The 25,982-nt window shown below is 47.2% G+C and overlaps 2 protein-coding genes across 3 annotated transcripts in view; one reads left to right on the top strand and one right to left on the bottom strand.

The window, feature by feature from the left end:
- COG1 (component of oligomeric golgi complex 1) overlaps positions 1 to 6,297 on the top strand; it is a 12,172-nt gene extending 5,875 nt beyond the window's left edge. The window contains exons 6-14 of the mRNA XM_070774159.1: positions 155 to 365; positions 744 to 1,529; positions 2,066 to 2,212; positions 2,661 to 2,822; positions 3,624 to 3,751; positions 4,213 to 4,321; positions 4,756 to 4,865; positions 4,955 to 5,033; positions 6,102 to 6,297. Coding sequence (XP_070630260.1) covers positions 155 to 365; positions 744 to 1,529; positions 2,066 to 2,212; positions 2,661 to 2,822; positions 3,624 to 3,751; positions 4,213 to 4,321; positions 4,756 to 4,865; positions 4,955 to 5,033; positions 6,102 to 6,245 — 1,876 coding nt within the window. The 3' untranslated portion in view covers positions 6,246 to 6,297. The remainder of the gene's footprint in view (positions 1 to 154; positions 366 to 743; positions 1,530 to 2,065; positions 2,213 to 2,660; positions 2,823 to 3,623; positions 3,752 to 4,212; positions 4,322 to 4,755; positions 4,866 to 4,954; positions 5,034 to 6,101) is intronic.
- VCF1 (VCP nuclear cofactor family member 1) lies at positions 5,132 to 25,982 on the bottom strand. 2 transcript variants are annotated; one of them, XM_070774167.1, is made up of 4 exons: positions 25,710 to 25,732; positions 20,683 to 20,782; positions 7,732 to 8,055; positions 5,132 to 7,530 (listed from the first exon to the last, which is right to left on the bottom strand). In XM_070774167.1, the coding sequence occupies exons 3-4, from the start codon at positions 7,969 to 7,971 to the stop codon at positions 7,300 to 7,302; spliced, it is 471 nt and encodes a 156-aa protein (XP_070630268.1). In that variant the 5' UTR covers positions 7,972 to 8,055; positions 20,683 to 20,782; positions 25,710 to 25,732; the 3' UTR covers positions 5,132 to 7,299. The 2 variants fall into 2 exon arrangements, with proteins under 2 accessions (XP_070630268.1, XP_070630267.1); XM_070774166.1 differs by lacking the exon at positions 7,732 to 8,055 and having other exon boundaries at positions 25,710 to 25,982.

Below are 25,982 nucleotides of genomic sequence, written 5' to 3'. Positions count from 1 at the left end.
ATATATTTTTTTTTTTTTTTAATAAACATGCTGAGACATATAGACATTTATATTTATATACTAGGACTCAGTTAAGAGGTTTTCAAGTAGAGTCCAGCTTTTCTTAATAAAGGTGAGGTGACTACGAAGCCCCAGAGAAATGCTTCTGTTGCAGGTGTAATGAAGACATCAGAAACGGGATCAGCAGCCTGCTGATGTACGTGACGAGCACGAAGGGGCTGGCGGGGATCCGAGACGCCGTGTGGGGGTTACTCGCCAACGAGTCGATCCATCACAGCTGGGATGTGGTCTGCCGGCGGCTCCTGGACAAGCCGCTCTTGTTCTGGGAGGACCTGATGCAGCAGCTGTTCCTTGACCGGCTGCAGGTGAGGTGCGAAGTCCACAGGCCAGCTGCCTGCTAGCCAGTCCTGCCCGGTGCCACCTTTTGACTGTCTGGATAGATTTCCACCACTTCCTATAAGTATGTTCTTTCCCTGCTGACTTATTCCCGGGGTGACTCTTCTGAATAATGAGCTGTAAAAATGAACAGAGTCTGCTGCTGCGTAAGAGACCAGGCCCCCATCGGGAGGCTGGGGATGCGTCCGCCCCCATCAGTGACGACGCTCCCCTCTGCCGCCGCCACTGGGCCATCTCTCTGAGCGTCGGGGAGAACACTGGATGCTGGGGTAGTCTGCCACTCGGTGCTCTAGGTTGAGATTTCCTGGAAGCACGTGGGGTTTGAACTCTTCTCCCCTCTCTTTCAGACTCTGACCAAAGAAGGCTTCGACTCCATCTCCAGCAGTTCCACAGAGCTCCTCACCTCAGCCTTGCAGGAGCTTGAAAGCAGCAGCTCGGCTTCAAGCAAGCACCTCCACTTCGAGCACAACATGGCCGTCTTCCTCTGGTCCGAGAGCCCCAGCGACCTGCCCTCTGACGCCGCCTGGGTCAGCGTGTCCAGCCGGGCTCCATTTCAGGGCAGTGGGCTCTCCATGAAGGCACAGGCCATTAGCCCTTGCGTGCAGAGCTTCTGCTCTGCCCTGGATTCAAAACTGAAGGTGAAACTGGAGGACCTCCTGGCCTACCTCCCCTCTGGTGACCCGTTGCCCCGCCAGGACACCTCCCCTGCGGCAGCCGAGAGCTGCGCCTTCGACAGATTTGCAGATGCGGAGACGGTGCAGGAGACACTGCGGACGCACTCCACGGCCTGCATCCGGGACATCACGGACTGCATCCAGGCGGAGCTGCAGAGCATCGAACAGGCTATTCAAGGGCAGCAGGACGTCCTTGACGGGGCCAAGCTGCACTCCGCCCTCTTCATGGCCCGACTCTGCCAGTCCCTGGGGGAGCTGTGTCCCCACCTGAAGCAGTGCATCCTGGGAAGATCGGGGAGCCCCGAGAAGCCCGCCCAGGACTCCCGGGCTCTGAAGAAACAGGGGAAGGGGAAGGCACAGGAGGTCCTCCCCACACAGGCCAGGTGGCAGGACGTGAAGGAGCTCCTCCTGCAGCGGAGCGTGACGGGCTACCGGGTCTGGGGCTCGGCGGTCGTGAGGGTGAGTGACCCATCAGCGCGCTCCTTCCGTGCCTGCCAGGCTTCCTTCCCCACCTTGCCCCTCTGTCATAGTCCAGGCTGGCCAAACTCAGCGAGGCCTTTTAATAGTAAGGGAATAACCGTTCTTGTTTCACACTTGCTTTATCTCTGCCAGAGAGCTCAAGCGTAAAAACTGCCCATTTATTTTAGCCTAGATTTTAGAGACTGAAACGCTGGATTGTGTTTTTTCTTTCCTTTGATCTGATGAGAATGAAAGACTTTTCTTCCTGGACGAGGGTCTCTGTTTTCTGATCTTCAACATAAATATAAGCCCTGTCGCCCCCACTGGGGTCTTCAGAGGGGCCCCTGTGTAGCATAGTTGGCAGCCAGACCCCACCGCTGATATCAGCAGCTGGTCAGAAGGAAGTGATCTCGGCCACTCGCCGTCCACAGGCAACCTGTGCGGCGGGAGCTGGCCACACCATCACTCAAGTAGTTTGACGAAAACTCTGCAGAGGCTCTGAGTGGTCTGTGTGGATATCTGGGTTTCATCACCAGGTTCTGGCTCATGGATTCGCCCAGTCATTACTCGTAGACGATGCTGGCTCCATCCTGGCCACAGCCACCAGCTGGGATGAACTGGAAATCCAGGAGGAAGCGGAGTCTGGCAGCAGCATCACGTCCAAAATCCGACTCCCTGTACAGGTGAGCAGGGGCCACCATGAGCGGAAAGCCTGCTTTATGGAAAGGAGAGACTTGAGGAAAGATCAACCAAATGCGGCTCCTGAGGAAGAGCGGATAGTATGTGCGCCGTTCTCCTGTGGGGCAAAGTGGGCGGACGGCCAAGCACGTGGGCGGTCTGAGAAGCCATTCACGCTGCTTTCCCGTTGTAGCACAGACTCTGTGCTGGTTAGAGAACAGCTTGCCCTGCAGTGGACTCACCAGCGGAGAGCAGCGTGGCGGGTCGAGCCCAGGCCGCCAGGGGAAGGAGGGCAGACGCCACTCGGGTCCGTCCACTGGTCTGCTCTGAGGGGGCGGGCTGGCCGGGTCAGAGTCCCGCAGCGGAAGCCTCGTTAGGCTGCTGGAGCCCACTGTCCGCGCGTCTCGTTTAATCAGTGCAAGTTGGCAACTCAGCATTCCTTTGTCCACCTAGCCGTCCTGGTATGTGCAGTCCTTCCTGTTTAGCTTGTGCCAAGAAATCAATCGGGTTGGAGGCCACGCCTTGCCAAAGGTGACACTGCAGGAGATGCTGAAAAGCTGCCTGGGCCGAGTAGCTGCCGCCTACGAGAGGCTCTCGGAAGCCAAGCAGCTCAAGGTAGGCCTGCGGGCTTCTTCCCACGAAGAGCAGAAGTCAAGACCCTAGGTTGCTCTGGGGTTTGGGCAGCTCCCATCCAGGAGTCCAGGTGTTAAGGCCTGCTTGCCCTGGGCAATTTAACGGGCAGTGCTTCCGCCTCCAGGAGTTGAATCACACCCACTCCCAGGGCCAAGCAGGTTCCATGAGGCGGCAGGGACGACAACTTCAAAGTAGAGAGGCGCTGTCCACGCCCAGCCGTGTCAGGTGGTCAGCACGGCTCTGGGCAGATCATTAACCCGTCTGCTCAGGACGCAGTGTGGGCACGTGGATGGGGCGCTGGGGAGCGGAGGTGGGGGGAGTGGAGCAGCAGAGCCCACCCGCGTCAGGGGGCACACATGGCCCAGCCCCCCGCCCGTCGCCTGCTGTAAGCCCCCCGCCTCCGGCTTACTCCCATTTCATCAGTCCTGTTTCTAAGATGGACCAGCTCCTGACTTGGGAAGGAGTTCAGACAAGTCTCTCCTGAGCGTCCTCAAAAGGCCACCCCCTTCAGGCCAGGAGTTTTTTCCTTGAAAATGACTGTCTACAGCACCTGAGACCTTTTTCTAAGGACCGACTCTCCTCCCCGCCATTAGGTTTTTAGTTTTGTTGAAGACCAAGTTTCTACTTAAGTTGCTTTTGTTGTTGTCATGAGATAAAACTGGCCTCCTGAGTATAAAAAGCTTCTGAAATAACCAGCTGAAACGCAGACAAAACACGAAGCTGTTTATTCTCACCTGACAGGCCATCTCCCTTAATGGGTGGGGACGGGAAATTCATTTGCAGAAAGAAGGCGCCTTTCCAATGACCCAGAATCGGGCACTGCAGCTGCTCTATGATCTGCGTTACCTCAGTGTAGTCCTGACAGCCAAGGGTGAAGAGATGAAAAGCGGCCGCTGCAGACAGGACTCCAGGTAGCCGTGCCCACCCTTCCAGCGCGTCTCTTCCTGACTTGCACAGCCCCTTTCAGGGAAGCTGCAGGAATCCGCCTCTTCCTGCCCATTCCCTATGTTTATTCTCAACACAACTCAGGCTCGTGTTACCAGCAAGATAAAGAATGGCCACCCGCTGGATCGATTCCAGTAGGTCTTGTTCCTCTCTGAGTCCACCTACCAACTGTTAGGTGTAATTTGAGCCTCTGGTGCCCTCCCTGAAAACAATATGGGGAAGTTATGTACTTCACTTAGAAGACATCCCACCAGGTTCAAACTCCTAAGGATTATTTAAGCACAGTGATCAGTGACAAGTAGTGCTAAGGCAGCAGTTACACAGAACAGACCCCCCTGTTCCAGGACTTCTCTAGCATTACAACAGCCCGAGCTTGGTTTCTGTCCTACAAAAGCTGGAGAATGACCACCTTAACCCTTTTGTTAAGAGTTGAGAAAGTGGCTGACTACCTGGAAACGCTCATCGACCCATTTGACCTGGACGTTTTCACCCCCCACCTTCACAGCAACCTCAACCGCCTCGTGCAGCGGACCTCCGTAAGTCACGGGAGAACACGCTCGCTCTGCATGAAGGGACAGGGGCTCGGGTCACAGCCCAGACCTGCCCACCACGCAACTGAGGGGTGGGGACGGCCAAGACGCAGCTGAATTTAGTCAGTCACAGGTGGAGAGAGGTTTAGATTGAACCTCAAACCTCACAGCCCAGGCAATGGGATGACCCCTTTAGTTGTGGGTAAGGACTATCAAAAGTTTTATCAGGGCTTCAGAAAGAGGAATAGAATCAGAGCTACTCGACTCTGAGAGTCTGACCTGCTGGTAATGATTTGCAGTATTAACATACTCTAGAGAACATACCCCACCCCAGGATGGCTAGAGACAAAGTAGTGACCAATTACTGACAGGACAGATTCTCTCTTAATTGGGCAGCGCAGCACGCAGCCTGTCACTGCGTCCCGTCTCTCGTCCCCCAGGTTCTCTTTGGACTGGTGACAGGTCCGGAGAACCAGTTCACCCCCAGGAGCAGTACGTTCAACTCCCAAGAAGCCCACAACATCCTGCCGCTGGCGTCGAGCCAGATCAGGTAAGGACGCTGAGCGGCCCCTGCTTGGCCCCCAGCCCCCCCCCCCCCCCCCAGTCCCTCCACTGAGCCACCTTCGTCCTGTCTGGCAGGTTTGGGCTTCTTCCGCTGAGCATGACAAGCACACGAAAGGCCAAGTCAGCTGGCGGAAGCATGGACACCAAAGCCCAGGTGAGTGTCCGACCGAGAGTTCCTCCCCAGGGAGCCCACCCCACCTCCCACCAAGCCACCCGCTCAGCCCCGCCTCAAATAACCGATGGAGAACCGAGTGACAAGGTGCACTAATGCTGCTTTTAATGGCGGCGCAATAAGGAAGTACACGATGTTACTAGCTTGAGCTAAGAGAGGTTTTAAAAGATGCCCACTGACACTATCAAGTAGCCTCATGGTAGAAATGACTCTCAGGCTGCCAAAGCTGTAGAAAATGTGCAGGACAGACCGAGATTACAGCTTGTGTTTAAGATTAAGAGGGTAGAAGAGTTAACTGCTAACCCAGCACTACGACTGTACTTATTTGGGGAAAAAAAAACTGCTGTTTCAGCGATGGTTTCGTCTCTCGTTTCTCTCAGGCGGGTAGGGAGTCTGTTTCCTCGAGTTTCACCTGTTCTTGTTGATAGACATTGTCTTGTAAGCTGCCATCTGCTAGGATAGCTGTGGGAGTCCTCCGGGGGTCTCTGAAGTGTGTTGTGTACACGTGTGTCTGAGAGCTCACACAGCTGCTCCCTTCCTTCCAGCATGTGGTCCTCGTTTGCTCTCTGGTTGGATAAAAGTACTCACGATGTCTCCTTTCCACATTCCCTGCCATCAAACCCAGTCAGGTCCAAAATCCTCAATCAACAGCAGGTTTTAAAACTTGGGAGATGGGAGTAAGGTGTGAGGAGGGGAAAGTTTGTGCACAAGCCTCCTGCTCCTGAGCCCAGACCTGTGCTCTTAGCTTTCCCCACAGCTGTCCACTTTCCTTCCAGTAGCTGACCGTTCAGCTCTGCCCCCAAGGGGAACCTGCCACGGGGAAGAGGCACACGCTCCCCTTCCTGCAGTCCTCGCTCCCGGTGTCGGCTGTCCCGCCACAGCCCCTCAGTCTGCCGCGTGTCCTCTTCCATCTGGACTAAGCAGGGCCCTCCGGGAGCTGGCCGTGCTGCTCAGACCCGCCGTGTGCACGCCGCGTGGACCCCCGAGCAGAGTGGGGGGCGGGCGGCCGGGGGTCCGGGTGGACGCTAAGGCACTTTCCTCTCCACACAGCGGCAGGCGGCCCCGCCGGCGCTCTCCCGGGCAGACGACCCCAGGCAGGCCGGCTCCCTGTTCAGGCAGCTGGTCGCTGACGAGGAAGACTCGGCCGCACCCTCGCTGTTCAAACTCGGGTGGCTCTCCAGCATGACCAAGTGACGAGGACGCTCCGTCTCTCTAAATAAATACTCTTGCGTTATTTCTCCTAGAAGTGACTCTGCCCCTTTTTTTCTGAGCCACACCAGTCTCTGCGGTGGCCGTGGTGGCACATGGCCCCCTCGTTCCTGTTGGGGCGGGCATGACTTTACATGTAGAGCCAGTGAAGTCCATGCCCCAGAGTTCACAGCAGTCGTGACTCCAGGCCTCAGTTCCTATAGCTTATACTGCATCAGCCTTCACTGGTGCCTTCTCACACGGCAAGGCGGAATTAACCAGGGAGCTCACACTAGCTGCTAGGGGACAAGGTGGTGCCTGAGACCGGAAGTCACTTACGCGTTCCGTAACTGTCCGAGCTGAGCAATGTTTCCTATGTCTGAGACGCAAGCTCTGGAGGAATAACAGTTAACAAGCTATCTGGGGTCCATGAATCAGAAAGCCCTTCTCTCTGGAAATACAAATATATAGCAGAGAGAAGACGGCTACAGGGAGGGAGCTGACTCACTCAGTCTATCCGGGGTCTGACCGTCCTGTCCCAGAGGACAGCACTTTCAACAGGACGTCCACGTGCTAAGAGGTAGCATGGCAGTTCACTTCAGTGCAAGACTGGTCCAGCTTTCTGTGTTCTGGAAAAAAATCTTTTTTTTTTTTTTTTTTCATGGAAAGTAGATCCTCTTTACTAGTTTATTTAAAAAATTGAAGATCCTGCAGTTTTAAAAGGCCTTTTTACATAAAGTAGAATTTCTAACTGACACACCTGGAAAGCAGTCTAAACTGGACAAACTATGGGTTCAACACACAGATGAGGTGTCCTCCTATGGTTCCCTTGATTCCCACCCTTAAAAGAATCCTATAAAAAACTGCTTCAAAGCCCCTTGGAAATTGCAATAGTGCAGCAAACCACAAGTAAACAACAGCCTGTTAACCTATTATCTCAAATATAGACTGAAAAGCCAACAGGCATTTTTTGTGCAATTTTTTTTAAAACATCGTTAACTTGAAATATCAAATCTGCACAGCACTGTCCCTTCACAGAAGGCAAGAGTCTGCCGGCGCGTCACGAGGGGGGCCGTCCCCGATGCTGCAGGCTGTGGAAGTGGGCCTCCTTCAGGGTCTGGTTGATGTGGAAGTAGGGGCCTTGGCACAGCGCGGATGGCTCGGGCGCGGGCTGCGGGGTGTGGGGGCCAGGCCCGGCGGCGAGGTGGTGCAAGCTGCTCTCCGGCCCACTGGCCCTGTCGGGGCTGCTGATGCTGCTGCTGCTGCTGCCGCCGCTGTCACTGCTCGAAGACTGAAACAGGAAAGAGACATGAGTCACAGTGAGGCTGCTGGGGTCTCAGGAGCTCTACTGGGGTTTAACTTCAGATACCCTGGGGCTTTCCTGCTGACTCAGACGGTCAAGAACCCATATGCTGATGCAAGAGACCTGGGTTTGATCCCTGGGTCGGGAAGATCTGGAGGAGGAAATGGCAACCCATTCCAGTATTCTTGCCTGGGAAATCCCGTGGCCAGAAGGGCCTGGTGGGCTCCGGTCCACGGGGTCACAGAGAATCAAGACAGGACACCACCGAGCCACACAATCAAGCAACAGCTCCAGTAACTCGGTCAGCAGCGCCCTTCTCCATCCATTCACAGCTCCACACGACAGCGTGCCGAAAGAAGTCAACGCATGAGGAGAAAGAACTCTGGAGGTTAATGCTCTTGTGTAGAATTTTCTTGGGGGAGGACACATCTAAATTTATATTCCCTTAGACGAAAACATTGGTTTTAAAATGCCTGCCTTCCATCATGTGAAATCTACAGATTAGGAAAAAGACTGGAAAGAAACAGATCACAATGATTATGTTAGATGGAGGAATTCTAGTTTGTGATTTTTTTCTACCGTTTCCTACAACTTTTTGCAGTGTTTTCATTATAAAAATAAACACATATATGCTTCCAGATACTTTAAACATGATTTTTAAAAAGCTAGTTCTATTCATTTTCTGATAAGAAATTACACCTACCAACATGTATATAAACTGACATGGCAAAGAAAGCCATGTTCACGAACGTGCATTCTTAAACCAAGAAATACCACGGCCCACCAAATCATCTGCAGTTACCTATACTAACAGGTCATGGAGCCCACTGCCCACAGGCAGTAGGAGACAACCTATCCCATCTTTCTACAAAAACAAACTCATGGAAGCATTTTAAGAGGCTGAATAAGACCACACGGTAGGGTTAGCAGCAGCAGCAATTACTGTACATTTACCTGAAGACCTAAGAAGTCAAAGCCAATTCAAACAGAAAAACAGTGTTCCATGAAAAGTCTCCCCTGACCTAGTTTGCCGCCGGCATACGCAGCTTAGCGTGCCAGGTGGCAAGCAGGCCACTCGACTAGGGAAGATACCCACCACCAAGAGCATTTTGCCTCCTCTTTGCTTTTCTTTGCCATTTCACGTTACAAGCACTGTCTGAAAATTAAGGCAAGAACTAGAATCCATATCTAGCAAGTCAAGTTTATATCTTAGATTATTTCACACCCTAACAGCAAAGGTGATAACTACTCTGAGAAAATACGGAAATTCTTTCCAATAAACAGAAAAGATGGCCGTACAAATGCTGTTAAAAAGGGGAAAGGACACAAATACCTTCAATTTCTAGTCTGTTCTAAGTATCCTGTAGCTCAGTTTTAAAGACATGTCTTAAAATCTTTAGAGCAGCCTTGTTTGTAATAGCTAAAAATGGAGACAACCTAACTGTCTAAAACTAGAGGCGACTGATTAAACCACAACACAACACACATAAAATGCAACACATCAACTGTAATCCACAGGACGGAACTACGCAGCTGGCCAGCGGTGACGACGGAGACCTACACATACTAAAGAAGAAAGGTCTTTAACAGCGTTTTATGGTTACAGAATAATGTACAGTAAGTCTGCTGGTTTTCAAAGTGCTTATGTATACACATAAGGACACCAAAAATATTCTGGAAGGACAGACATGCCAAAATATTTAGCATTTAGACCTACTTTAAAACAATCTTTATTTTCTATAGCTTCTACAAAAAAAATACTTCTTTTGAGAACAAAATGCAGTCATTAAAAGAACTAAAGAGTGCTACTTCAAAAGAGAGTAAGGTCTTCAGTTTTTTCTAACTCTAAGACTGAGACTTAAAAAATACAATGATACTGTCAGTAAGATTTTAGGAAGGCTGTTTCATCTCATTTAATGTAACAGCTTAAGAACCTCTGAACTATTTCAGTTGAATAATTAGCAGACAGACAGCAAACTGATGATGCTTTTAGACTAAGAGAGAACCTACTGAGAACCCAGGAATCCAGGTAAATGCACTTTCTTTGTTATTTAAATACACATAAAACCTTCCATACATACTATCATTAAAGGTGAAAACAAAACAAATCTCTTTCAGAGGTGCACTCGTTCCTACTTGGACCTGTCTTGGCACTTGGGCGACGGGGGCTTCAGGGAATATGTCACCATCCACAGATGGGCCAGCAGCAACCGGCATAATATAAACAGTGCCACACGATAAGGGTACTGGTTCCGTGAGGCTTCTTCTCAACAATGCACAAGTATATTCGGTACGTACGGGTCACAAAATGAAGCATTTCTATGGGACCACTTCAAAAAGTCTGAAAAGTACTCTAACAGATCGTAACTTTATGGGATAAAGGAAAGACCATTATTTCCTTTTAACCCTGAAGGTGTAAAACTAAATTTTAAGTCTCTAGCAAAGCCTTAAGATATATGCAGAAATCAATCGTTTTGTCTTATAAAATCTGAGACAAGAAAAAATTGCATTTCCCCCGCTTGGTGGAGCTTTTCTGGATCAGACTGTTTGGAGGGCCAAGAAGGGAGAAGTAACAGAAAAAAGCACTCAAAAGCCTGAGAGAAGGCAGAGGGACACGTACTGTTTCTGGCAGAAAGAAGAATACGTCTAAATCGTGGAGCAGGGGACAGAGAAGCCGAAGCTCCTTTTCTTAGTTCACGTGGCTCCAATGATACAGTAGAGGTCAAGAGAGCCTGGTGCTCAGCTAGGCTGCCCTGAATTTTACCTTCCCACAGTGTGAAGTCAGTTTAAGAGAAAGCCCACTTAAACCCGTGGTAGGAACAAAATAACTCTGAAGACTTTCTACTAATAACCTTTAGAAAGTCCCCCAGGCGGTACTGTTAATTAGTGAGTCTCTGCTTCATAGAGAGCGCCGGAATACACGTGTACATTTATTACCTAGAGCTCTATGCTTTCTCTTAATTAGAAAAGCAGAGCAACATTGTATTTTATTTTCCTTCAAGCCCTGACTTCCCCTCACATCCATCTCCCAGTTCAGTGGTGCTTTTAATTTACATGAGCCTGAAAAGAAAAGAAAAAAAAAAAAAATCTTGCTGGTTGTATTACACACTCCATCCCTAGAGTGAGAATGAAGTTCATCCTAAGGCCACTGCAGAGTGCGAATTACGTGCAAGAGGTGATCCCAGCCAAGTCCATCAGGGCTTCTAACTTAAAACTGTGCTCCCAAAGTGCCCAATGACTTGAGAGAGCTCCAGGTCTGCTAATACCAGTGGGCCCATAAGACTCCAAGTAAGTTCAGTAGGCCAATTAAAACTACTTCCTAAATATGCATGAGAAGAAAATACAGGGGTCACTTTGTCTGTGTCCGTGAGTAAGTGCATATTCTTACAAGAGAGAGTTGGGCTACATCATCTGTTTGAAGTTCCTGCCTAAAAACATGTACGTATCCTCATTATTCAACAAGACAACAGTCAGGTTCAAGATGAAACTGCTTGGGTAGCTATCCGTGCTCGGAGCTGATGCAATGTATCACAAATATTTCAAGAATTTGAACAGTGAGCCTTCCCTGGTGGCTCAGACGATAAAAGAATCTGCCTGCAATGTGGGAGACCCAGGTTCGATCCATGGGTTGAAAAGATCCCCCGGAGTAGGAAAAGGCAACACACTCCAGCATTCTTGCCTGGGAAATTCGACGGAGGAGCCCGGTGGGCCCCAGTCCAGGGGGTCAAAAAGAATAGGACACAACTGAGTGACTAACACTTCTAAAACTTTTGAAAGCAGTGTTCCTCCATTTTGAATGGATCTTTTAAAAAGTTATTGGGTCAGTGCAAATGTAATTATGGTTTTGGACCATGAATTTTACACCAGTATCAGTCAGTTCAGTTCAGTCGCTCAGTCGTGTCCGACTCTTTGCGACCCCATGAATCACAGCACGCCAGGCCTCCCTGTCCATCACCAACTCCCGGAGTTCACTCAGACTCACGTCCATCGAGTCAGTGATGCCATCCAGCCATCTCATCCTCTGTCGTCCCCTTCTCCTCCTGCCCCCAATCCCTCCCAGCATCAGAGTCCTTTCCAATGAGTCAACTCTTCCCATGAGGTGGCCAAAGTACTGGAGTTTCAGCTTTAGCATCATTCCTTCCAATGAACACCCAGGACTGACCTCCTTTAGGATGGACTGGTTGGATCTCCTTGCAGTCCAAGGGACTCTCAAGAGTCTTCTCCAACACCACAGTATAACTAGGCTCAAACACATCTTTATTAATCAAAATAGGAACCATTTCAATCAACACATTTTCACCAATGAGAAATCAGTTTGTTTATTCCTGTTGCATAAATACCCCTGCTTCGGGATTTGATGAGCTCCTGGAAAGCATTTTCTGCCTTCTGCTGGTTGTGGACGAGTTCTCCCTGCAAAAGGTTGTCAAGACACTTGAAGAAGTGGGAGTTGGTTGGCAAAAGGTCAGGTAAATACGGCATATGAGGCAACTTGTGAGCACCAGTTGCATGACAATGTGATCAGGTATTGTTCTGGAGAAGAACTGGGCCTTTTCTGTTGACCAGGTGCAGGCATTGCCGTTTTTAGTGCATCTCATTGATTTGCTGAGCATACTTCTCAGACATAATGTTTTCGCTGGGATTCAGAAAGCTGTAGTGGTCAGATCAGCAGCAGACCACCAAACAGTAACCATAACTTTTTCTGATGCAAGGCTGGCTTTGGAAAGTGTTTTGGAGCTTCTTCTCAGTCTAACCACTAAGCTGGTCGCCACCAGTTGTCATATAAAATCCACTTTTTGTCACATGTCACAATCCAATTGAGAAATGGTTATTGTTGATGCACAGGATGAGAGATGATGACACTTCAAAACTACGATTTTTTTCATTTCCAGTCAGCTCATGAGACACCCACTTACCAAGCTTTTTCACGTTTCCAATTTGCTTCAAATGCCAAATGACCATAGAATGGTCAACAGTGAGTTCTTTGGCAACTTCCTGTGTAGCCGTAAGAGGATCAGCTTTTATGATGGTCTCAGCTGACCGCTGTCGATTTCCCACAGCCGCCCACTGCACTCATCTTTAGGCTCTCATTTCCTTTCCAAAACTCCTTGAACCACCTCCACACTGTACGTTCATCACAGTTCCTGGGCCAAATGCACTGCCGATGTTGCAAGTTGTCTCCACTGCTTTACGAACCATTTTGAACTCAAATAAGGAAATTGCTAGAATTTGGTTTTTATCTAACATCATTTCTATTGTCTAAAATAAATACAAACAGCAAGTAATAAGTCATATAAAAAAGACAAAAGCGACAAATGCACATTAAAATGATGTGTAACATAACCACATGTATCTAGAATGTATTCCAATGTGTATGTGTGCTACGTCACTTCAGTTGTATCCAACTCTTTGTGACCCTGCTGACTGTAGCCCGCCAGGCTCCTCCGTTGATGGGCTTCTCCAGGCAAGAATACTGGAATGGGCTGCCATGCCCACTTTCTGACCTGGAGAAAGAACCCGGAGTCTCTTACATCTTCTGGACTGGCACGTGGGTTCTTTACCACTTGCACCACCTAGGAAGCCTTGTATTTCAATATCAAATGGCAAACTTCAATGTTGCAAAAACTGCAATTACTTTTGCACCAACCTAATACTTTCAGTTACTTTGCTACAGGGCTGTTTTTTTTTTAATAGTTTCTTAAATTTATTTATGTTTATTTTTGGCTGTACTGGGTCTTCATTGCTGCACAGGCTTTTCTCTAGTTGCGGCGAGCAGGTCTGCTCTCCAGTTCTAGTGCGAGGGCATCTCATTCCGGTGGCTTCTCTTCTTGCAGAGCACAGGCTCTAGGGCCTTCAGCAGCTGCAGCTCCTGGGCTCCAGAGCACAGGCTCAAGAGTTGGGGGTGCACGAGCTTAGTTGCTCCATGGCATGTGGGATCCTCCCAGGTCAGGGACCGAACCTGTGTCTCCCGCAATGGCAGGTGGATTCTTTACCACTGAGCCACCAAGGAAGTCCCCTGCTATAGGGTTTTAAGTACACAACCTTGACGTCTCACCCCGAGTCTGCCAAAACAGACTTCTGTCTCAGGCTGGTCCTACTACCCTAGACAGATTAACGATAAGAGTGAGCAAAAACAAAGTCTTAAAATACCCTCTTACAAAGCTATGCTAAATATTCCCAGGGTCATATAAATTCACACTGTTGAAAAAAAAAAAAAAAAATCACCTAACATTCTGCTAATTCTTATCAGTTAAGACAAATGGACTTATGGGATCCTAGTTTTAACAATGCACAGATCCCCCTGGTTCTGCTGTTTTTGCCACGCGTCTGCACTCCTAATAAAACACTCTTGGGGTTCCAGGGATATGACATCAAAGATTTCCCTTCTAGCAGACACAAGAACAAGACAGAGGCTGTTCCAGTTAAGCCACCTCTGTTTTATTTCCACATCTTCTCGTTCTCTACCTGCTGTGATTGTATAGTGATCCAAAAGATCTTTAAAAGCTCAGTCTTGGTAAGTTAAAAGTATTTAAAAAAAAAAAAAAGGTGTGGGGTGGGGGAGACTTCTCTGCTGGTCCAGTGGCTAAGAGTCTGTGCTCCCAATGCAGAGGGCCCTGGTTCGATCCCTGGCCAGAGAACTAGATCCCACACACCGCAACTAAGAGTCTGCATGCCACAGCTAAGTCCTGCCTGGCACAGCGAAATAAAGTTTTTTTTTTAAGTTGGAGTCTTTGTATTTAAAAACCGTACAGCTTTTATTCACTCAGGTAGCAGTACTTCTTGTAAGGCATTTACCTACACCCCAGAGGCCAGACTCAGTGGAAGTATCCAGTGTAGTTTTTGTAAAGAAAGATGTTCAAGCTGAAAATAAAGAGCATCATTCCTATAACCAAAGCTACAATTCAAACCAAAACAGCCAGCCTAAGAAAAGGTCAGCCTAAAAAAAAAAAAGAAAAGGTCAACCTAAATCAATTAAATTCAGCTAGTTTTTACCCATCCAGTCACTGTGTGAGGTCAGGGAATAGGGCTATCTTTGGAAAGGACTCAACAGGAAGACACAAAGTGACCAATCACTTCACATACTCACTAGACAGAAAATCGAACCTGCTTTAGACCTTAACTACCAGGAATCATCTAGAATGGCTTTCTAAACCCTTTTTTATTCCTATACCTGTAAATTAGATCTCAATTTTCAAAACACTACCCTAAAGCTCCCAAGGCATTAAATCTAAGCCATTGGAGTAAATATTCAAAGTCTTCAAGGCAAAGACCAATCAGAGTTGAAAAGAACACCAAACCCCAATTTCTTTACTAAACTTGCTTTTGAGCTAATACAATTTCAGAGCATTAACTGGGGAAAAATATTCTTCTCTGTTCCCATGATTCAAGAGAAGCCCAGGACCTAGCAGCACTGGATATATTTAGCAAAGTCCCTCAGACCTTCTGATCTGTCTTCTGGGAGATGGTTCACACTGTGGATAGCTCACATTCTGGGGCTCACTGACCTGCCTTGTACTAGCTATGTATCTCTGGGCAAGTGACTTTATTATTCTGTGGCCCAATTTTTCCATCTAAAAAGTAGAGATCGTAACACCCACCAAAGTGACAGGAAAAAAATGTACAAGTAGATTCAGAATTTCTCTTTACATAACTAATCTGGCAAGTCGGTTCACATTCTTCAGCTTCCTAGAATTGAGGAAAAAAGAGGCTCATACCATCTCCATTTTACTGATAAGCATGACTTAACTTGTGGCACAGTTCAAAATAAGTCCAACATCTCATGCCTTATTTCCCAGTACCTGCCAATATTATTACATTTAGGAGAAAACGGTGAGTTTTGGAAATTAACCAAATGAAAGTTGTTCATGTTACAAGAAAAAAATTCTAAACTTAAGTATTTAAAGAAAGACACAGGAAATGGTTTCTCTTAAGTGTTTTAAAGAAATATACCTTGTTGGCCCTAGCTTAGAATTAAAAGATACTATTTTCACTAACAATACACTTTATATGCAAATTAGTAAAATTAAGAATCCACTAGTAATGACTTATTATTATATTCCCCTTTGTACACAACTGTCAACGAGCACCCAAATGTCCCTAAACTGGCTATTTTTACGTTATAAATATAATGATATACTCCAGTGGTAGATTTAATTATTCAGGACTTAACTTTCCATTTTAAAGGTATCCCCCCCTGCCATTTGCTGCTCCAGCACTCCCTGGGTTTGCTTGGCCACATTACTCAACAGCACCAGATGCCGGTAAACGTGATGAAACTGAGGGCATACCAGCAGGTTCAGGTTACCATGACAGGTAAAAAGTACGTGTCAGATCAAATCAGATCAGTTGCTCAGTCGTGTCCGACTCTTTGCGACCCCATGAATCGCAACACGCCAGGCCACCCTGTCCATCACCAACTCCCGGAGTTCACTCAGACTCACGTCCATCGAGTCAGTGATGCCATCCAGCCATCTCATCCTCTGTCGTCCCCTTCTCTTGCCCCCAATCCCTCCCAGCATCAGAGTCTTTTCCAATGAGTCAACTCTTCGCATGAGGTAGCCAAAGTACTGGAGTTTCAGCTTTAGCATCATTCCTTCCAAAGAAATCCCAGGGCTGATCTCCTTCAGAATGGACTGGCTGGATCTCCTTGCAGTCCAAGGGACTCTCAAGAGTCTTCTCCAACACCACAGTTCAAAAGCATCAATTCTTCAGCACTCAGCCTTCTTTACAGTCCAACCCTCACATCCATACATGACCACAGGAAAAACCAGAGCCTTGACTAGACAAACCTTTGTTGGCAAAGTAATGTCTCTGCTTTTGGATATGCTATCTAGGTTGCTCATAACTTTCCTTCCAAGGAATAAGCGTCTTTTAATTTCATGGCTGCAATCACCATCTGCAGTGATTTTGGAGCCCGAAAAACAAAGTCTGACACTGTTTCCACTGTTTCCCCATCTATTTCCCATGAAGCGACGGGACCGGATGCCATGATCTTTGTTTTCTGAATGTTGAGCTTTAAGCCAACTTTTTCACTCTCCACTTTCATCAAGAGGCTTTTTAGTTCCTCTTCACTTTCTGCCATAAGAGTGGTGTCATCTGCAAATCTGAGGTTATTGATATTTCTCCCGGCATTCTTGATTCCAGCTTGTGTTTCTTCCAGTCCAGCGTTTCTCATGATGTACTTTGCATATAAGTTAAATAAGCAGGGTGACAATATACAGCCTTGACGTACTCCTTTTCCTATTTGGAACCAGTCTGTTGTTCCATGTCCAGTTCTAACTGTTGCTTCCTGACCTGCATACAGGTTTCTCAAGAGGCAGATCAGGTGGTCTGGAATTCCCATCTCTTTCAGAATTTTCCACAGTTTATTGTGATCCACACAGTCAAAGGCTTTGGCATAGTCAATAAAGCAGAAATAGATGTTTTTCTGGAACTCTCTTGCTTTTTCCATGATCCAGCAGATGTTGGCAATTTGATCTCTGGTTCCTCTGCCTTTTCTAAAACCAGCTTGAACATCAGGAAGTTCATGCTTCACGTATTGCTGAAGCCTGGCTTGGAGAATTCTGAGCATTACTTTACTAGCGTGTGAGATGAGTGCAATTGTGCGGTAGTTTGAGCTTTCTTTGGCATTGCCCTTCTTTAGGATTGGAATGAAAACTGACCTTTTCCAGTCCTATGGCCACTGCTGAGTTTTCCAAATTTGCTGGCATATTGAGTGCAGCACTTTCACAGCATCATCTTTCAGGATTTGAAATAGCTCAACTGGAATTCCATCACCTCCACTAGCTCTGTTCGTAGTGATGCTTTCTAAGGCCCACTTGACTTCACGTTCCAGGATGTCTGGCTCTAGGTGAGTGATCACACCATCGTGATTATCTGGGTCGTGAAGATCTTTTTTGTACAGTTCTTCTGTGTATTCTTGCCATCTCTTCTTAATATCTTCTGCTTCTGTTAGGTCCATACCATTTCTGTCCTTTATTGAGCCCATCTTTACATGAAATGTTCCTTTGGTATCTCTGATTTTCTTGAAGAGATCTCTAGTCTTCCCCATTCTGTTGTTTTCCTCTATTTCTTTGCATTGATCGCTGAGGAAGGCTTTCTTATCTCTTCTTGCTATTCTTTGGAACTCTGCATTCAGATGTTTATATCTTTCCTTTTCTCCTTTGCTTTTTTTTTGCTTCTCTTCTTTTCACAGCTATTTGTAAGGCCTCCCCAGACAGCCATTTTGCTTTTTTGCATTTCTTTTCCATGGGGATGATCTTGATCCCTGTCTCCTGTACAATGTCACGAACCTCATTCCATAGTTCATCAGGCACTCTATCAGATCTAGGCCCTTAAATCTATTTCTCACTTCCACTGTTTAATCATAAGGGATTTGATTTAGGTCATACCTGAGTGGTCTAGTGGTTTTCCCTACTTTCTTCAATTTAAGTCTGAATTTGGCAATAAGGAGTTCATGGTCTGAGCCACAGTCAGCTCCTGGTCTTGTTTTTGCTGACTGTATAGAGCTTCTTCATCTTTGGCTGCAAAGAATATAATCAATCTGATTTCAGTGTTGACCATCTGGTGATGTTCATGTATAGAGTCTTCTCTTGTGTTGTTGGAAGAGGGTGCATTTTCTTGGCAAAACTCTTATTAGTCTTTGCCCTGCTTCATTCCGTATTCCAAGGCCAAATTTCCCTGTTACTCCAGGTGTTTCTTGACTTCCTACTTTTGCATTCCAGTCCCCTATAATGAAAAGGACATCTTTTTTGGGTGTTAGTTCTGAAAGGTCTTATAGGTCTTCATAGAACCGTTCAACTTCAGCTTCTTCAGTGTTACTGGTTGGGACATAGACTTGGATTACTGTGATATTGAACGGTTTGCCTTGGAAATGAACAGAGATCATTCTGTAGTTTTTGAGATTGCATCCAAGTACTGCATTTCGGACTCTTTTGTTGACCATGATGGTTACTCCATTTCTTCTGAGGGATTCCTGCCCGCAGTAGTAGATATAATGGTCATCGGAGTTAAATTCACCCATTCCAGTCCATTTCAGTTCGCTGATTCCTAGAATGTCAACATTCACTCTTGCCATCTCTTGTTTGACCACTTCCAATTTGCCTTGATTCATGGACCTGACATTCCAGGTTCCTATGCAATATTGCTCTTTACAGCATCGGACCTTGGTTTTATCATCAGTCACATCCACAGCTGGGTACTGTTTTTGCTTTGGCTCCATCCCTTCCTTCTTTCTGGAGTTATTTCTTCACTGATATCCAATAGCATATTGGGCACCTACCGACCTGGGGAGTTTCTCTTTCAGTATCCTATCATTTTGCCTTTTCATACTGTTCATGGGGTTCTCAAGGCAAGAATACTGAAGTGGTTTGCCATTCCCTTCTCCAGTGGACCACGTTCTGTCAGATCTCTCCACCATGACCTGCCCATCTTGGGTTGCCCCACGGGCATGGCTTAGTTTCATTGAGTTAAACAAGGCTGTGGTCCTAGTGTGATTAGATTGACTAGTTTTCTGTGAGTATGGTTTCAGTGTGTCTGCCCTCTGATGCCCTCTTGCAACACCTACCGTCTTACTGACTGTTAATTATTACCAGGGCAATCCAGTCCATGCTTCCAACTAATACCTACAGAGTGGTTTAATCACTGAATTTCTCTGGACAAACAAGAACAGCACACACGAACCCACAGGCTGAACAACAATGCACCAACTTCTGTGAGACCAGTGCATGGGCATCAGCAAGGGAGTGAAGGTCATTCTACAAACAGCAATCGGAATACAACCAAACCTAACACTAGGGAGTGTTATTCAAAAGGAGAGAGCAGAAATGCTTGTTTTTTTAAAAAAAATGACCATTTACACTCCTGCTCTCAAGCATTAGAACTGTAGACGCAGGGGGAAAAAGATCAATACAAAAAATAAATAAATAAAAAGATCTACTGTACCTTTGAACTCATGCAAACATCATATAGCAGGTCTGATGTACAGGCACAAGTAAAGAGATATTTACACTGATACCATGAAAGTAACCATCATGTACTCTTTTAATGAATAGTCTTAACTCAAAAGAATCATGGAAACTCAATTCTTATCGTTAGATGTTCATGGCAGCCTTTAATCTTTGGTTTTCTTCCATCTGTGAAATTCCCTAGTTATTACGTTAACCAAAAGCTCAATACTTTTCTGCTACTCTAACGGGGGGAAAAATGATACGAGGATTTAAAAGGGGGGATAAAAGCTACAGAAAATTCAGTCTCTACGTAGAAGAATCGAGTCTGCTCTGGGGTGCATCAGCTGCTCTTGAATGAGGATTACCTACCTGACAGTTACTGATTTTTTCCCTCCTTGAGGGAGTTACTTTGGATTTCTGCTAAAGACCGGATATAGATCAAATCCTACTATCAAGAACTGAAGTACAAATTATTCTGGTTATGCGAGAATTGGGAGGCACGGAGTTCTGCTTTAAATGACGAGGCTGGGGCTTAGGGACCTCTGCAGCGAAGAGTTTCTCTCTTAGGCCGACAACTGTTGAGGGTCAAAGCTTCAGGTGCATCATTTATTAACAATAGCATCTGGTCAGCTTCCCTGCCCCACTGCAGACCAGGCGTTCAAGTGCACAGGAGGGACAATGAAGCACCCAGGAAACCTCAGTTCAGAGGCTCATTCCCTATCCAGTGATTGGGACTTTGCGCCTTCTAATGCAGGGAGTGCAGATTCCATCCCTGGTTGGGAGCCAAGATCCCATATGCCTCAAGGTCAAAAAAACAAATCATAAAACAGAAACAATATGGCAATAAATTCAATAAAGACTTTTAAAATGGTCCATATATTAAAAAAAAAAGAAAAGAAGTTGGCTTCTGAAATACCAACAAGGGTTCAAAGATGGGCTTTCAGAGGTCCATAAAACCCATAACATACAAATTCTGGGCATTTGTATGTATTATTACATGCAAACACAGGCTGTTTTGCTGTGGAGAAGGTGGGTAGCATCCTCAAAACAGCCATGACTCAGAAGAAAGAAAAAAAAAAGGTTAGAAACACTGCAATCAAGTCAGATCCCTTTTCCCTACTCAAAGAATAATCTTCATTACCCAGAAGTGGCTCAAGCAGTGCAAACAGCAGGTGCTCTCGACCACACTTCCTACCTCTGTGTCCCAAGAATCGTGAAAGACAGGATTTCTACTGCTCCTTTTGGTCTGTGGGGGGAGATGGTGGTCTTCTTCACTGCCATTCCTTCTCCTTTTCCTGGAATTAAACCACAAAGAGAACAAAAAAAAAAAAAAGAATTGGTCTTCTGCACACTTCAAACTGTAATTTAAACATATTAAATTTGCCCTCTTGCCTGAGAGATAGATCGTCATATGATAATCCCAATAGGCAAAAAAGTTAGAAGAGCAAAAATGTAAAATAACAGGAGGAAGGTAGAGCTTAAATTAGTACAACTAATTTCTAAAAAGAAGCCTGACGATTTGAAATGCTTACTGGGAATAAACAAGCGCAGGAAGACACTGATGACTAAGTGCTCCAACTCCACCTAATTAAGGTGATCTCCTCCTCCATTTCCTGAAATTACCATCCCAAGTTACCCTAATTTTACTCCTGTCCATGTGGCATCTAAGACGGGAATGGCTGCCTTTGCCTATTTACGCTTAAAATCCTTATAAAAATGGTGCTACACACGAAGAGCATTAGAGGCTGGAGGTAGCCTCTATTCTTTCACTTTCTTTCATCTCTGATTTTCCCCCAAATATCACATTAACACAAAAGCTCTCTGCCCTCTAATGCATCAAATTACTTTTCTGGACAATCACTGCAAAGGCGGCTCTTGGACACATTAACTTGATGGCTGGCTGCACCACCTGGTATTGTAAGAGAAGTTACTTCTCCAGCTTGTTACTGTTACACTGCAGCACCAGTTGCTTAAAATGTCCAGGTTTAAAGAAAAATCACCCCCTCTTTCTCGGTCAAGTATTCTGAGGTGTATGACGGAGACAGAGTTTGTATGTTTTCTGTGTAAGAACCAGTGCTGGTTGGACTTCTAAGCTCCAGTTAGAAAACAGAAATTATTAGAGGAGGTACATTTTTAAGTCAAACTGCATGAACTGTGCTGCCCTGGTGGTTCAGCAGTAAAGAATCCACCTGCAACTCAGGAGCCACACAAGACTTGGGTTCAATCCCTGGGTCGGGAAGACCACCGGAAGGGGAAATGGCAACCCGCTCCAGTACACTTACCATGGACAGAAGAGGGACAGAAAATTCTACTGGACAGAGCTGGCGAAAGGTTGGTTTATACAAAGCAGCATAAGCTGTTATAATGAAAGCTCTTCAGAGTTCAAGTTGCTCTATCTAGAGGGTAAGAGAGCTTTCTGGAAAATACTGAATTTGAACGCACAGTATCTTCAGTACAGTTACACGTTCTATGTGAGTAGAGGGGCTTTGATCAGGTCGGGACGTTGGCTAAATTTATCACCCTGAGCTTAATTCTCTCTTACTTGTGAACGCATCTAACATTTTAATCGATGAGTATAGACCCAGTTTAGGCTTGGAATGATAAGATGGGGGCTATGATTCTGAGGAAGCACTAGCCAACCGGCAGGGGCTACACCGGTCTAAGCCTCAGCTCAGTTCAGTGTGTCTGACTCTTTGCGACCCAAAGGACTGCAGCATCCTAAGACTCAGCTGTATACAAAATAAGATCTCCTCACCTTTCTCTCAGGGAATTAGATCTTACCTTGAAATACCGGAGGCTAAAAACTAGATAAATATCAGGCTTTAATAATCATTAAATGGATGTGCTAGTGGAACCAAGAAATCGCTACACCCATCCTGACAACAGTTGCAGAACACTGGTGGAAGGCCAGCTGCCGCCCAAAGAGAAACTCCTCGAATGACGGTGACGGTCCCCCAACTCCTCTTTTATCGGTGTTCCAACAGATGATTGTGCCGGGGCTGCTGAGTCACTGCCAGCAAACTCATGGTCTGACTACAACTTTCCAATTTCCTCATTTATAATGGGAGAGAAGGTTACTATCTTTCTAGTGACAAGACGATGAACGTCAAGAGGATGGGCTGGTTTTGAAGATTTCAATTAAACTGAGAAAGTCACATGAAATATTCCTGCCTCATAATTAGCTGATGTCTCCAGGTACCAGAAGGATCTCTCTGGCCTTTTGGGAGTTCTCTCCTTTGGATGGTTCTGGATTAAGAATGAGCCCTAAATGTTCTTCATTCTCCTTTTTCTAAGCTCTTTGCAGAATTCATCCTTGAAGCATTTCTTTCAACATCATGAATATTTTACAAAACCTTAGCTTCATGCTCAACACAATCAGTCAGATTGTAACTTTTAACATTAATGCCATATGCCAGGTTATAATTTGAGCAGCCACCCTATAACTAATTACATTCTCCCTAGCCATTTAGTTACAGATTATTGTTTAGCATCTGTTACTTCTCAGGATGGCAGACTACATCACTTTTCATCACTTCACTTCTCCTCAACCCTCCTGTCCCTCCTAGAGACTGAGCACAGAAGAAATCCTAGAATACACAGACTAGTGGTTTTCAAACTTTATTTAAAAAATGACAGAACTATTTCACCCTACCAAAAAAAAAAAAAGATCCTTCAATTTATAAAAGAGATAATGGATATTTTAACTGGAGTAGGGACCTCCCTCCCACGCAGGGCTTCCCCAGTGGCTCAGCTAGTAAAGAACCCACCTACCAACGCAGAAGATGCAAGAGGGTGGGCTCGATCCCTGGGTGGAGAAGATCCCCTGGAGAGGAAATGGCAACCCACTCTGACACTCTTGCCTAGATGATTCCATAGACAGAGGAGCCTGCTGGGCTACAGTCCATGGGGTTGAAGAGTCGGACACAACTGAACAAGCACAGGCACACATACCCATACCCACCCCTCCTGTATGAAGACCCACCATCATAGACCAACGCTTCCTCTTAAAATTGAGGAAACAGATCCACAGATCTGAACCGACTTGAAGATGCTAAGACAGCTGGATCTGATCCACTGTACTACACAACACATGGGAGCAGAGAAAGCATGCCAGCTCACATGACTTCTCTCACAGTAAAGAACTTACCATGTGAGATTGTGTGAACGAGATAAAAGGGACTGCTAGGACTATAAGCGCATCCAGTGTATTTGTGTACAGCACTGGATAACAGGAATGTTTTTCAGAGAAATATTTAGACTTTTTCAGATATGTGAGACATCCCGAGGGACTGCTGGAAGTACAAACTGGGTGTGGGAAGGAAAAAACTGGCAGTTATATCAGGCTTACTATACGTAAGGATCTCGTGACTAATCTCAGTAGCAAGTTGGTACACTGGGCCCCTAATTTCAAATTCAGCCCACTCTTCCTTCATATACAAGTAGGGTTTTTATGGCTCTCTCACTACATGACCCAAATCAATATGCAGAAGTTTGGAGAACTCTTGATTTTCACTATTGCACTAAAGAACTTCCAAGATGCCTTCCAGAATCTCAACCCTATGAATTAATATCCTCTAGGATATCTAGAGGATATTAATTCCGGGTCCCCATGGAAAGACTGTCAATTACATTCAAAAATCACTGAATACAGAGAGACAAAAAAAACCTACAGCATAATTTACCCAGGCAACCCCCGTCTCATTCACTCAGGCCTCACTAAGATTATTTTGGGGAAAAAAAAAAAATGAAGAGAACAGTGAACCTAGAAGTTCAGTTCAGTCTTGCTGCTGCTGCTAAGTCGCTTCAGTCGTGTCAGACTCTGTGCGACCCCATAAACGGCAGCCCACCAGGCTTCCCTGTCCCTGGGATTCTCCAGGCAAGAACACTGGAGTGGGTTGCCATTTCCTTCTCCAATACATGAAAGTGAAAAGTCAAACTGAAGTCGCTCAGTCCTGTCTGACTCTTAGCGACCCCATGGACTGCAGCCTACCAGGCTCCTCCATCCATGGGATTTTCCAGGCAAGAGTACTGGAGTGGGATGCCACTGCCTTCTCCGTCAGTTGCTCAGTTGTGCCCAACTCTTTGCAACCCCATGGACTGCAGCTCCACCAGGCCTCCTGATCCATCACCAACTCGCAGAGTTTACTCAAACTCATGTCCATCAAGTCGGTGATGCCATCCAACCATCTCATTCTCTGTTGTCCCCTGCTCATCCCGCTGTCAATCTTCCCCAGCATCAGGGTCTTTTCACATGAGTCAGTTCTTCGCATCAGATGGCCAAAGTATTGGCATAGAAAGACCCAGGTAAACCAACTGAGCTTTCTAAATCTGCTTCCTGATCAGAAGAATGAAAGATGGGACTTGGTGATATCTATAGTTTTCAGTTCAAACTCCACGATGAGGGATTGTTCTAATTCCAAATAAAGTCCATCTTCTCCATTCCCGGGTACAATCCCAACATTTTCCTCCCTAACCTGTTCACAGAGGTGAGAAATGAGAAAAAGGAAAAGAATCCTCAGCACTCTCCAGGTTAAGCCCCGGGTCCAGGCTCGGAGGAAAAGTGCGTCGCAATATAGCCCTACCTCCAGCCTTCGGAGTCAAACGGCTCCGCACCCAAACTGTTTAGAATTCTGCATGCTCTTCACGCTATGGCCGAGGAGGGAAGCCACAGGTCATCACTTTGGCCCTAGCCCATTCTGCGTCTACGACGGCCCAGCAGGGCACAAGGGCTTCGATCTGACCTAACCCTTCCGTCCTGCGGAGTTAAGCCCAGTCCTTCTTCCCGACCTTGGGGAGATCGGCTACCCGCCCCGCCGTCCCCTCACAGGCCCCCGAGAGGCTCCTCTCGAACATCGGCCATTCTCCCATCCCCCCACCCTCCTAAATTTAGGACAGGGAAGCTTTGGGGCCCCCTTCTCTCCGCCGGGACCGACCGGACTTCACTCCAAACAGGGAAAGATGGGGGGGGGCGGGGGGAGTTAAGATGGGGTCGGGGGGCGACCCGGGCCCTGAGGAGTCACCGCTCCGGCGCCCCCGGGGACCAGGTTCCCAGTCAGCCAAGCATCCCTCCCCTCTCCCCGCCCGGACAGCAAGGCACCCACACGGAGACTCGCAGGGCCCAGGCTCGCTCGGACTCCGCGTCGCACCCCCCTCGGCTCCGTGTACCCCACGACACAACACCGGGAGAGGGGCTGAGGGGAAGAGGGTGCCCTGCGGACTCACCTGGGGCGGAGGCGCTCGCTCATGGCAGCCGATGGAGACGAGCGACGCGGCGCCGCTCCGCGAGGAGAGGGAACGGAGGGCGTCGTGTTCCGGCGGCCGCCACGCCCACCCCCTCGGGCCTTGGCTCTGGACGCGGCTCTGGCGGAGGCGGCCGGCGCTGAGTACCCCTCGGGGGGACCCGTCCCTCCGCTACTTCCGGCGTCTGCTCCGCGCCCCCCCATGTCGCCGCCGCCGTGGTACCGCCCTCCCGCGAGTGCGCAGTGGCGCGAGCCC

The sequence above is a fragment of the Bos indicus genome, chromosome 19, assembly GCF_029378745.1.
Source record: "Bos indicus isolate NIAB-ARS_2022 breed Sahiwal x Tharparkar chromosome 19, NIAB-ARS_B.indTharparkar_mat_pri_1.0, whole genome shotgun sequence".
NCBI lineage: Eukaryota > Metazoa > Chordata > Mammalia > Artiodactyla > Bovidae > Bos > Bos indicus.
Note: the sequence above shows the minus strand (reverse complement) of the source record. Positions and strands in the feature narration are given on the sequence as shown.